The 12,061-nt window shown below is 52.1% G+C and overlaps 1 protein-coding gene across 1 annotated transcript; it reads right to left on the bottom strand.

Annotated features, from left to right (window-relative positions):
• Positions 1-315: 315 nt before the first annotated feature.
• Positions 316-11,457, bottom strand: fam107b (family with sequence similarity 107 member B). The gene is made up of 4 exons (XM_078419434.1): positions 11,321-11,457; positions 5,396-5,579; positions 3,248-3,398; positions 316-1,549 (listed from the first exon to the last, which is right to left on the bottom strand). Exons 2-4 carry the CDS (start codon positions 5,524-5,526, stop codon positions 1,427-1,429), a joined length of 405 nt encoding a protein of 134 aa, XP_078275560.1. The 5' UTR covers positions 5,527-5,579; positions 11,321-11,457; the 3' UTR covers positions 316-1,426.
• Positions 11,458-12,061: the final 604 nt, after the last annotated feature.

The raw sequence follows: 12,061 nt of genomic DNA, 5'->3' as shown, positions 1-12,061 counted from the left end.
TTCGATTTAAAATGGCATCTGCAGTTCTTTTCTGCACACTGAACAACATGATGTTCTCCCAACTTTGGGCTAAAAGTGTTCATTTCTTGGTCTTTTTGAAACATTCTTCTGTGCCACCTGTATCATGGTCACTTAGCCAGGAACGTAGAAGCCCTACCTGCCCCCACACGCTGGCATGCCGACCCTCTAATGGCCAGGCACAGAGTGTAAGGTCACTCCTTACCACACAGCCACCCCACACCACGACCACATACACATCCCTCTTACAAAATTAAAAGCAGGCATTTCCTACACATCACACTGACAAAATATAGATCCATTATCAACCACAACATTTTATAGATTTTTTTTTTTGCATCACCTTGAAAAACAATAAAAAAACAAATTGAAAATACATCAAAATTGGGACTCGCTGAAATCTGTCAGGGTGTTCTGTGTTGGAGGACGGGTTCACCAGTTTTTGCATAATATTCGATTCACTCACGGCATCTGTATCGTATCCCTTCAGTTCAGTTTGCGTAAAGAACGGCAGCTAGATGCTAGACACAGAGTGCTGGAGTAACTCAGCGGGTCAGGCAGCATCTGTGGAGAACATGGATAGGTGACGTTTCACAGAGTGCTGGAGTAACTCAGCGGGTCAGGCAGCATCTCTGGAGAACATGGACTGGTGACGTTTCGGGACGAGACCCTTCTTCAGACGGCTGCTTTCGTTACAGTTCCAGATCGGCAGAGTTGCGTTTCCAGCCAACGAGAGGCAATGTTGCTCTTGCTGTTCTCTCTCCACTTGCTGTGAGCCAGGGGGAGTGAGGGAGACGGGGACCACAGGTGTGAATGGTTCTCTAACCCAGCCTCAGCAGGCCAGCCCACCCTCTCAGCACGCTGGCCAGACTGGGAGGTGAGCGGGCAGAGAGGAGGGAGGGAGGGAGGGAGGGAGGGAGGGAAGGAGGGAGAGAGGGAGGGAGGGAGGGAGAGAGGGAGGGAGGGAGGGAATGAAGGATAGGAGGGAGGGAGGGAGGGAGGGAGGGATAGAAGGACGGAGAGAGGGAGGGATAGAGAGAGAGGGAGGGAGAGAGGGAGGGAGGGATAGAAGGAGGGAGAGAGGGAGGGAGGGAGGGAGGGAGTGGGAGAGGGAGGGAAGGAGGGAGAGAAGGACAGAGAGGGAGTGAGGGAGGGAGGGAGGGAGAGAGGGAGGGAGCGATAGAAGGAGGGAGAGAGGGAGGGAGGGATAGAAGGAGGGAGAGAGGGAGGGAGGGAGAGATAGAAGGAGGGAGAGAGGGAGGGAGGGAGGGAGGGAGGGATGGTGTGGTGAGGTAGAGCAGCCATCTGCCGTGTAGTTTGATCTTCCAGAGAGCGTGGTGTGGGTGGGTGAAGCGTAGGAGCTGGTCTGTGCGTCCGAGCGCCCGAGCGTCCAAGCAGCGGCGTTTCCCTACGACACCTCCACGTCTCCGGTCCCCTCGCCCTGCCGTGTCCTGCGCAGGTTGTCCTTCATCTTCACAAACTCAGGTGCGTTCTCCTCCCTCTCCACCGCCTGCAGCTTCTCCTGCTCGATCTGCACCGCGACAGAACAGGAACAGTGGTCACCACCCACACCCCGACTACCCACACCCCCCCACTACCCACACCCCCCCACTACCCACACCCCCCCACTACCCACACACCCCCACCCCCACTACCCACACCCCCCCACTACCCACACCCCCCCACTACCCACACCTTCTGTGGCAGAGAATTCCACAGATTCACAACTCTCTGGGTGAAAAGCTTTTCCTCATCTCAGTCCTAAATGGCCGACCCCTTATTCTTAAACTGTGGCCCCTGGTTCTGGACTCCCCCAACATCGGGAACATTTCTCCTGCATCTAGCCCGTCCAATCCTTTAGTTTAGAGATACTGTGCAGAAACAGGCCTTTCGGCCCATCGAGTCCGTACTGACCATCAACCACCCATACATACTAGTTCTTAGTTTAGTTCAAAGAAACCTCCAGGACTAGAGGGCACAGCCTCAGAATTAAAGGACATTCCTTTAGGAAGGAGATGAGGAGGAATTTCTTTAGTCAGAGGGTGGTGAATCTGTGGGATTCATTGCCACAGACGGCTGTGGAGACCACAAGTCAGTGGGTATGTTTAAGGCAGAGATAAATTCTTGATTAGTGCGGGTGTCCGGGGTTATGGGGAGAAGGCAGGAGAATGGGGGTAGGAGAGAGAGATAGATCAGCCATGATTGAATGGTGGAGTAGACTTGATGGGCCGAATGGCCTAATTCTGCTCCTATCCCTTATGAATTTATACCGCATGGAAACAGGCCCTTCGGCCCACCAAGTCCGTGCCGACCAGCAATCCCCGCACACTCACACTATCCACACACTAGGGACAATTTACAATTTTACCGAAGCCAATTAACCTACAAACCTGCACGTCTTTGGAGTGTGGAAAGAAAACCCACGCAGGTCCCGGGGAGAACGTACAAACTCCGTACAGACAGCGCCCGTAGTCAGGATGGAACCCGGGTCTCTGGCGCCGTGAGGCAGCAGCTCTACCCGCTGCACCACCACCGTGCAGCTTGTTCCGATAATAACAGGAGCCTTGGAGCGTCTGGAGAGGTTCTCCAACATGTTTAGATTAGATAATAGACTCAGCGTGAAAACAGGCCCTTCGGCCCACCAAGTCCATGCTGACCAATGATCACGCGCTCAATCTAGTTCTATGTGGAGGAAAGAATCGAAGGCAGACACAGAGTGCTGGAGTAACTCAGCGGGTCAGGCAGCATCTGTGGAGGTCATGGATTGGTGACGTTTCACAGAGTGCTGGAGTAACACAGCGGGTCAGGCAGCATCTGTGGAGGTCATGGATAGGTGACGTTTCACAGAGTGCTGGAGTAACTCAGCGGGTCAGGTAGCCTCTGCAGAACGTAGATAGGTGACATTTCGGGTCTAGACCCAAAACGTCACCCATTCCTTCTCTCCCGAGATGCTGCCTGACCCGCTGAGTTACTCCAGCATTTTGTGTCTGCTTTCACGCTAGTTCCATGTTATCCGACTTACAAATTGTAAATGGCCCCCAGTGTGTGTAGGATAGTGTTAGTGTGCGGGGATCGCTGGGCGGCGCGGACTGGGTGGGCCGAAGGGCCTGTTTCCGCGCTGTATCTGTGAAACGTGTGACCACGCAGGGTGATGAGAGGGTCTGAGGTATTGGGGCTGTTGTACAGCCTCTCCCACAGGGAGAGCCTGGTGCCGGCTGGTGTCACCCACCTGGTCCAGTCTATGCTGCCGTTTCATCAGCTCCTGCTCCAGGTCAGATCTCTTCAGGCTCTGCTCCTCCTTCCTCTGCTTCACCACCTGGTCCCTCTTCCTCTGCTCCATCACCTGCTGCAGCTCCGGCTTGCTCGGGAGAGCAATGCCCCTGCAACACACACACAGTGGCACGCACAGCATTAGCTCAGAGCAGCTCAGCCTGGTTTACTGCAGTGTGGTGTGGTGTGGCCTGATCCCAGAACCTATCACAGCCGGGGAGAAACTGTCGCTGAATCTGGAGGTGTGCGTTTTCACACTTCTGTACCTCTTGCCCGATGGGAGAGGGGAGAAGAGGGAGTGGCCGGGGTAAGACTGGTCCTTGATTATGCTGCTGGCCTTGCCAAGGCAGCGTGAGGTGTAGATGATTATTCACAAAATGCTGGAGTAACTCAGCAGGTCAGGCAGCATCTCAGGAGAGAAGGAATGGGTGACGTTTGGGTCTCCACCCGAAACGAGGAAGAAGGGTCTCGACCCGAAACGTCACCCATTCCTTCTCTCCTGAGATGCTGCCTGACCCGCTGAGATACTCCAGCATTTTGTGGATAAATACCTTTGATTTGTACCAGCGTCTGCAGTTATTTTCTTACACTGAGGTGTAAATGAAGTCGGTGGATGGGAGGTTGGTTTGTGCGATGGTCTGGGCTGCTGGCCTTGCCGAGGCAGCGTGAGGTGTAGATGGAGGCGGAGGGAGGGAGGGAGGGAGGTTGGTTTGTGTGATGGTCTGGGCTGTGTCCACAGTTTGTTGGCGTGGGTTGGGCTGGAGGGCGTATTTCTGTGCCACGTGTCTGTCGGACGCTAATAACTTGGACAAGATGTTTAAGAAACGTTCAGATTAGGTGCATGGATGGGACAGGTTTGGAGAGAGGTGGGCAAATGCAGGCAGGCGGAACTGGATGGCAGACGACAAAGAGTGACAATAAAGGGGGCTTTCTCTGGTCGGCTGCCGGTGACTGGTGGGGGTCCACAGGGGTCGGTGCTGGGGCCGAGACTCTTCACGTTGTAGATTAATGATTTGGACGAGGGGATTGAAGGCTTTGTGGCCAAGTTTGTGGATTCAACAAACATAGGTGGAGGGGCAGGTAGTGTCGAGAAAGCAGGGACTCTGCAGAAGGACGTGGGCAGGTTGGGAGAGTGGGCAGAGAAGTGGCAGATGGAATATAGTGGAGCAAAGTGTGGAGTCATGCATTTTGGGAGTAGGAATAAAGGCGTAGACTATTTTCTAAATGGGGTGAGATTCCAGAAATCGGAGGTGCAAAGGGACTTGGGAGCTGGTACAGGATTCCCAACAAGTTAATCTGCAAGTTGAATCGGTAGTAAAGAAGTCAAACTCAATGCTAGCATTTAATTCAAGAGGGCTTGTATACAAACAGGGATGCAATACTGAGGCTGTATAAGGCACAGGTCAGGCTGCATTTGGAGCATTGTGAGCAGTTTTGGGCCCCGTATCTGAGGAAGGATGTGCTGGCTCTGGAGAGGGTCCAGAGGAGGTTTACAAGAACGATCCCAGGAATGAGTGGGTTAACATATGATGAGCGTTTGTTGGCACTGGGCCTGTACTCGCTGGAGTTTAGAAGGATGAGGGGGGACCTCATTGAAACGTACAGAATAGTGAACGGCCTGGATAGAGTGGATGTGGAGAGGATGTTTCCACTAGTGGGAGAGTCTAGGACCAGAGGGCACAGCCTCAGAATTAAAGGACGTTCCTTTAGGAAGGAGATGAGGAGGAATTTATTTTAGTCAGAGGGTGGTGAATCTGTGGAATTCATTGCCACAGACGGCTGTGGAGGCCACAAGTCAGTGGGTATATTTAAGGCGGAGATAGAGAGATTCTTGATCAGTGCGGGTGTCAGGGGTTATGGGGAGAAGGCAGGAGAATGGGGTTAGGAGGGAGAGATAGATCAGCCACGATTGAATGGCGGAGTAGACCTGATGGGCCGAATGGCCTAATACTGCTCCTATCACGTATGAACTAGTGTAGCTGGGACATGAAGGTCCTGTTTCTGTGCTGCATCACTCTGTGACAGGTTGGGCTGAAGGGCCAGTCTGGACATGTTGGGCTGAAGGGCCTGTGACCACACTCCATCACTCGGTGTCTCTGCGACCCACCGTTTCTGGTTGATGACCATTTCCCGGTGCAGGTCCTGGTGGTTTTTCGATGTCTTCACGGGATTGACCAGCTTCCTGGGTTTGATGAGTTCACCACAGTCTTCGTCTTCGATGTAGTCTGCTTCAGCCATCTTCCTCTCGCCCCCGATCGACGCTCTCTGACCCAACGCTGGCTTCCCACTCTCTGCACAACAAAACCACCAGAGAAATCCATTCAAAGGCGTTGTGTGTATCAGTCATACCCCAGGTGTTTGAAGGTGAGAGGCAACATCGAAAGTACACGCACATGGCTAGTGCAGGACTAGAGGGCACAGCCTCAGAGTTAAAGGACGTTCTTTTAGGAAGGAGATGAGGAGGAATTTCTTTAGTCAGAGGGCGGTGAATTTGTGGAATTCATTGCCACAGACGGCTGAGGAGGCCACAAGTCTGTGGGTATGTTTAAGGCAGAGATAGATAGATTCTTGATTAGTGCGGGTGTCAGGGGTTATGGGGAGAAGGCAGGAGAATGGGGTTAGGAGGGAAAGATAGATCAGCCATGATTGAATGGTGGAGTAGACTTGATGGGCCGAATGGCCTAATTCTGCTCCTATCACTAATGAATTTATAAATGGATTATTTAGAGTCTAACGAAGGGTCATGATCCGAAACGTCACCTATCCATGTTCTCCACAGATGCTGCCTGACCCGCTGAGTTACTCCACAACTTGGTTCTTTTAGTGTAAACCAGAATCTGCATTTCCTCGTTTCTACATACAAGTGTATGCCTTACAGTGTGGAGACCCGGGTTCCATCCTGACCACGGGTGCTGTCTGTACGGAGTTTGTATGTTCTCCCCGTGACCTGCGTGGGTTTTCTCAGAGATCTTCGGTTTCCTCCCAAACTCCAAAGACGTGCAGGTTTGTGGGTTAATTGGCTGGGTGCAAGTGAAAATTGTCCCTAGTGTGTGTAGGCTAGGGTTAGTGTGCGGGGATCACTGGTCGGCGCGGACTCGATGGGCCGAAGGGCCTGTTTCCGTGCTGTATCTCTAAACTTAACTAAAGTACTGTGGGAAGGAACTGCAGACGTTGGTTTAAACCGTGGACACACAAAGTGCTGGAGTAACTCAGCGGGACAGGCAGCATCTCTGGAGAGAAGGAATGGGTGACGTTTCGGGTCGAGACCAATCTAAAGTGCTGCTGAATCTACACTCTCCACTTTCGTAATCTTAAATACTCTGTGCCCTTGGGGGGGGAAAGGCAAAGCAGAAGTGAATAAAAATAAAGTCATCTGGAAGGTAATTGTGGTTCCCTGGCAGGATGTAGCTGTGATCTCTGACCAAGCTCTGCCTTCCGTTAGTGAGCCCGATGCTTCATGCCCACGCCCTGTGGCATCCATTAAAACATTCGGAAGCGTAACTCAGCTCTCAAACTAAAGCTTAGTTTCGTTTAAAGATTCAGCGTGGAAACAGGCCCCTTTACAATTTCACAGAAGCCAATTAACCTACAAACCTGCACGTCTTTGGAGTGTGGGTGGAAACCGGGAGCGCCCGGAGAAAACCCACGCAGGTCACGGGGAGAACGTGCAAACTCCGTACAGACAGCATTTGTAGTCAGTATGGAACCCGGGTCTCTGGCGCTGTGAGGCAGCAGCTCTACCCTGTTTCCATGCTGTCTGACTGACTCTGTCTTCAGGAGTTATGTTGTTTAGTTGTTCGTCCCCAGAGAGCAGTGCTGAACTACTATCTACCTCATTGGTGACCCTCGGACTATCCTTGATCGGACTTTACTGGCTTTACCTTGCACTAAACGTTATTCCCTTTATCCTGTATCTGTTCACTGTGGACGGCTCGATTGTAATCACGTATTGTCTTTCCGCTGACTGGTTAGCACGCAACAAAAGCTTTTCACTGTACCTCGGTACACGTGACAATAAACTGTACTAAAGTTGAGTCAGACCTGTGACCTCAGCAAAGCTGGGCCGATGGCAAGACCAGGCAACAGCGGAATGAAAACATTACTGCATACAAAAGAGGGAAGAAAAGTTAATAAGAAAAAGTCCCAAAAAGTTTCAAAATACACACTTCAAAGTGCCAGCAGCCCAGCCCCACAAAACGTCGGGCTGTTTCCAATATGAACTGAGTGCATTAAATATGTCCATGTGGTTTTGTTTAAGTGCGTGAGGCAACTAGACTCCTGGGGTTTTTTATTTGTTGGGTTGCACGCTGCCAACCTTATGCTGCCTGGATTTATAAACTTGTGGAAGTGTTCACCCGGTCGGTCAGTGACTGGCCTCAACGCAAACATCGCTGGGCATTATCCCCTCAGTCATCACCAGACTCCAGGCCACTGCCAGCTTTAGGGCCGGCACGGTGGCGCAGCGGGTAGAGCTGCTGCCTCACGGCGCCAGAGACCCGGGTTCCATCCTGACTACGGGTGCTGTCTGTACGGAGTTTGCACGTTCTCCCCGTGACCTGCGTGGGTTTTCTCCGGGTGCTCCGGTTTCCTCCCACACTCCAAAGACGTACATGTTGGTAGGTTAATTGGCTTTGGTAAAATTGTAAATTGTCCCTAGTGTGTGTAGGATAGTGTTAGTGTGCGGGGATCGCTGGTCGATGTGGACTCGGTGGGCTGAAGGACCTGTTTCCGCGCTGTATCTCTAAACTAAACTAAGATTTGGGAAGATAAGACACATAAAGCTGGAGTAATTCAGCGGGTCAGGCAGCATCTGTGGAGAACATGGATAGGTGACGTTTCACAGAGTGCTGGAGTAACTCAGCGGGTCAGGCAGCATCTGTGGAGAACATGGATAGGTGACGTTTCACAGAGTGCTGGAGTAACTCAGCGGGTCAGGCAGCATCTGTGGAGAACATGGATAGGTGACGTTTCACAGAGTGCTGGAGTAACTCAGCGGGTCAGGCAGCATCTGTGGAGAACATGGATAGGTGACGTTTCACAGAGTGCTGGAGTAACTCAGCGGGTCAGGCAGCATCTGTGGAGAACATGGATAGGTGACGTTTCAGGTCGAGACCGTTCTGCACACTGACAGTCAGGGAAAAGTGAAGATTACTTCACTTAAAGTGCGTGACCTTCCCAGCATTTGCCAGGTCAAGAGTGTTTAATTGGCATGTTCACAAGTTCATAAGTGATAGGAGCAGAATTAGGCCACTCGGCCCATCAAGTCTACTCCGCCATTCAATCATGGCTGATCTAGCTCTCCCTCCTAACCCCATTCTCCTGCCTTCTCTCCATAACCCCTGACACCCGCACTAATCAAGAATCTATCTATCTCTGCCTTAAATATACCCACTGACTTGTGGCCTCCACAGCCGTCTGTGGCAATGGATCCCACCCTCTGGCTAAAAAAATTCATCCTCATCTCCTTCCTAAAAGAACGTCCTTTAATTCTGAGGCTGTGCCCTCTGGTCCTAGACTCTCCCACTAGTGGAAACATCCTCTCCACATCCACTCTATCCAAGCCACTCACTATTCTGTATGTGTCAATGAGGTCCCCCCTCATCCTTCTAAACTCCAGCGAGTACAGGCCCAGTGCCCACAAACGCTCATCGTATGTTAACCCACTCATTCCTGGGATCGTTCTCGTAAACCTCCTCTGGACCCTCTCCAGAGCCAGCACATCCTTCCTCAGATACGGGGCCCAGAACTGTTCACAATGCTCCAAATGCGGCCCGACCAGCGACTCGTAGAGGCTCAACGTTACATCCCTGTTTTTGTACAGGCCCAGTGCGGACAGTGCCCAGAGACATCCTCTCCACATCCACTCTGCCCAGGCCCCAGGTCTCTTCCTGTTGTTGTAATAGATGTGAGCACAGAGTGCCGTCAGGAAGCAGAGCTGGCCAGAGGCTCCCGGGGATGAGAGGGTCGTGGATGATCCGGGAAAATCTCCACCCTCCTTCCATCTGGCAACCAACACGTTTCCTTTCCGCGCACACCCCCCCCCCCTCGATTTCTCAGCCTCCCCTCTGGCTCGCTGCGACTGATAATCGTCACAAACTAAACAGGCTTCGTCACTCGCACTTCCCGAATTCGGGAAAGCATGACCTTGCTTCAGTTTCCAGCAGGCACACGTGGCTCCAGCCCAGACTCCTTGCTCTTGGCAGACAGGGAACTGTAGAAACTAACAACCTCAAGCCTAACAAACCAGGCAAAACAAACGAGAGGGCAGCAGCCCTTCTGTGAAGCAGTCAGTCACAACGTCATAAGTGATCGGAGTAGATTTAGGCCACTCGGCCCATCGAGTCTACACCGCCATTCGATCATGGCTGATCTATCCCTCCCTCCTAACCCCATTCTCCTGCCTTCTCCCCATAACCCCTGACACCCGCATTAATCAGGAATGATGGGGAGTGGGAAAATAACAGCAGACGCTGGTACAAATGGAACGTATCACTAAATGCTGGAGTAACTCAGCGGGTCAGGCAGCATCTCAGGAGTTGAGACCCTTCTTCAGGGAAGTCAGTATCACACAGCGTAGGAACAGGCACAACTTATCATGTTTAGTTTATGTTTAGAGGCACAGCATACAACAGGCCCTTCGGCCCACCGAGTCCACACCGACCAGCGATCCCCGCACACGTACACGATCCTACACACATTAGGGACAATTTACAAGTACACCAAGACAATTAACCCACAAACCTGCACGTCTTTGGAGTGTGGGAGGAAACCGGAGCACCCGGAGAAAACCCACGCAGGTCACGGGGAGAACGTACAAACTCCGTACAGACAGCGCCCGTAGTCGGGATCGAATCAGAGTCTCTGGCGCCATGAGGCAGCAGCTCTACCCGCTGCACCACCGTGCCGTCCTGTGTCTGCAAAACTGTGGACGGCTCGATTGTAATCATGTATTGTCTTTCCGCTGACTGGTTAGCACGCAACAAAAGCTTTTCACTGTACCTCGGTACACGTGACAATAAACTCAACTGAACTGGACTCGTTTGTGCTGCCCTAGTAAGCTAGTCCCATTTGATGCTCTACACACACACACGCACACACACACACGCACGCATGCGCACACACACACACACACACACACACACACACACACGCACACATGCACACACACGCACACACACGCACACATGCACACACACGCACACACACGCACACATGTACACACACGCACATGCACACACGCACACATGCACACACACACACGCACACACACATGCACACACGCACACATGCACACACACACACACACGCACACACACACGCACACACACACGCACACACACACACACACACACGCACGCACGCGTACGCACACGCACGCACACATGCACACACACACGCACACGCACAAACACACGCACACATGCACACACACACGCACACACATATGCACACACACACGCACGCACACACACGCACGCACACACGCGTACGCACACGCACGCACACATGCACAAACACAAGCACACACACACGCACTCACACATGCACGCACATGCACACACACGCACACACCCGCATGCACACATGGATGCACCCACAAATGCGCACACACACGCGTACGCAAACACACACGCGCGCACACACACGCAGATACACACATGCTTAGATCAGTTTAGTTTCTCACGTGTACCGAGGTACAGTGAGAAACCTTTGTTGCGTGCTAACCACTCAGCGAAAAGACACTTGCACAGGAACACACACACAAATTGTGGACCCAGCCCAGACCATCACACAAACCAACCTCCCTCCCACTGACTCCATCTCCACCTCACGCTGCCTCGGCAAAGCCAGCAGCATCATCAAGGACCAGTCTCACCCCGGCCACTCCCTCTTCTCCCCTCTCCCATCGGGCAAGAGGTACAGAAGTATGAAAACGCACACCTCCAGATTCAGGGACAGTTTCTTCCCGGCTGTTATCAGGCAACTGAACCGTCCTACCACAACCAGAGAGCAGTGCTGAACTACTATCTACCTCAGTGGAGACTTCAGGCTGAAGAAGGGTCTCGACCCGAAATGTCACCAATTCTTTTTCTCTAGAGATGCTGCGTGACCGGCTGAGTTACTCCAGCGAAGAGAGTCATGGGTGTAACACAGGAAACACAACAGATTGGTACAAAGGATGTAAGAAATGTGCTGAAGACTAGATCATTGCTTTTGTAGTGATACTGATGCAGGAACCTTGCCCGAGTGCACTCTCAGGCAAACTCAATGCTAGCATTTATTTCAAGAGGACTAGAATACAAAAACAGGGATGTAATCCTGAAGCTTTTGTCAGGCTAAGGATGGATGTGCTGGCTCTGGAGAGGGTCTAGAGGGGGTTCAGGGGAATGATCCCAGGAATGTAGGCACAGTAGCCCAACGGTAGAGCTGCTGCCTCACAGCGCCAGAGACCCGGGTTCCATCCCGACTACGGGTGCTGTCTGTACGGAGTTTGCACGTTCTCCCCGTGACCTGCATGGGTTTTCTCCGGGCGCTCCGGTTTCCTCCCACACTCCAAAGACGTGCAGGTTTGTAGGTTAATTGTCTTGTAAATTGTAAATTGTCCCCAGTGGGTGTAGGATAGTGTTAGTGTGCGGGGCAGTGGACACCCGAGATCTATCTTTGATCAGACTTCACTGGCTTTATCTTGCACTAAACATCATCACTTTATCATGTATTTGTAAGGCTCGATTGTAATCATGTATTGTCTTTCCGCTGAGTGGTTAGCACGCAA

This window comes from Rhinoraja longicauda, chromosome 23 (genome assembly GCF_053455715.1).
Source record: "Rhinoraja longicauda isolate Sanriku21f chromosome 23, sRhiLon1.1, whole genome shotgun sequence".
In the NCBI taxonomy this organism is placed as follows: domain Eukaryota; kingdom Metazoa; phylum Chordata; class Chondrichthyes; order Rajiformes; family Arhynchobatidae; genus Rhinoraja; species Rhinoraja longicauda.
This window is presented reverse-complemented; position numbering and strand designations above follow the sequence as displayed.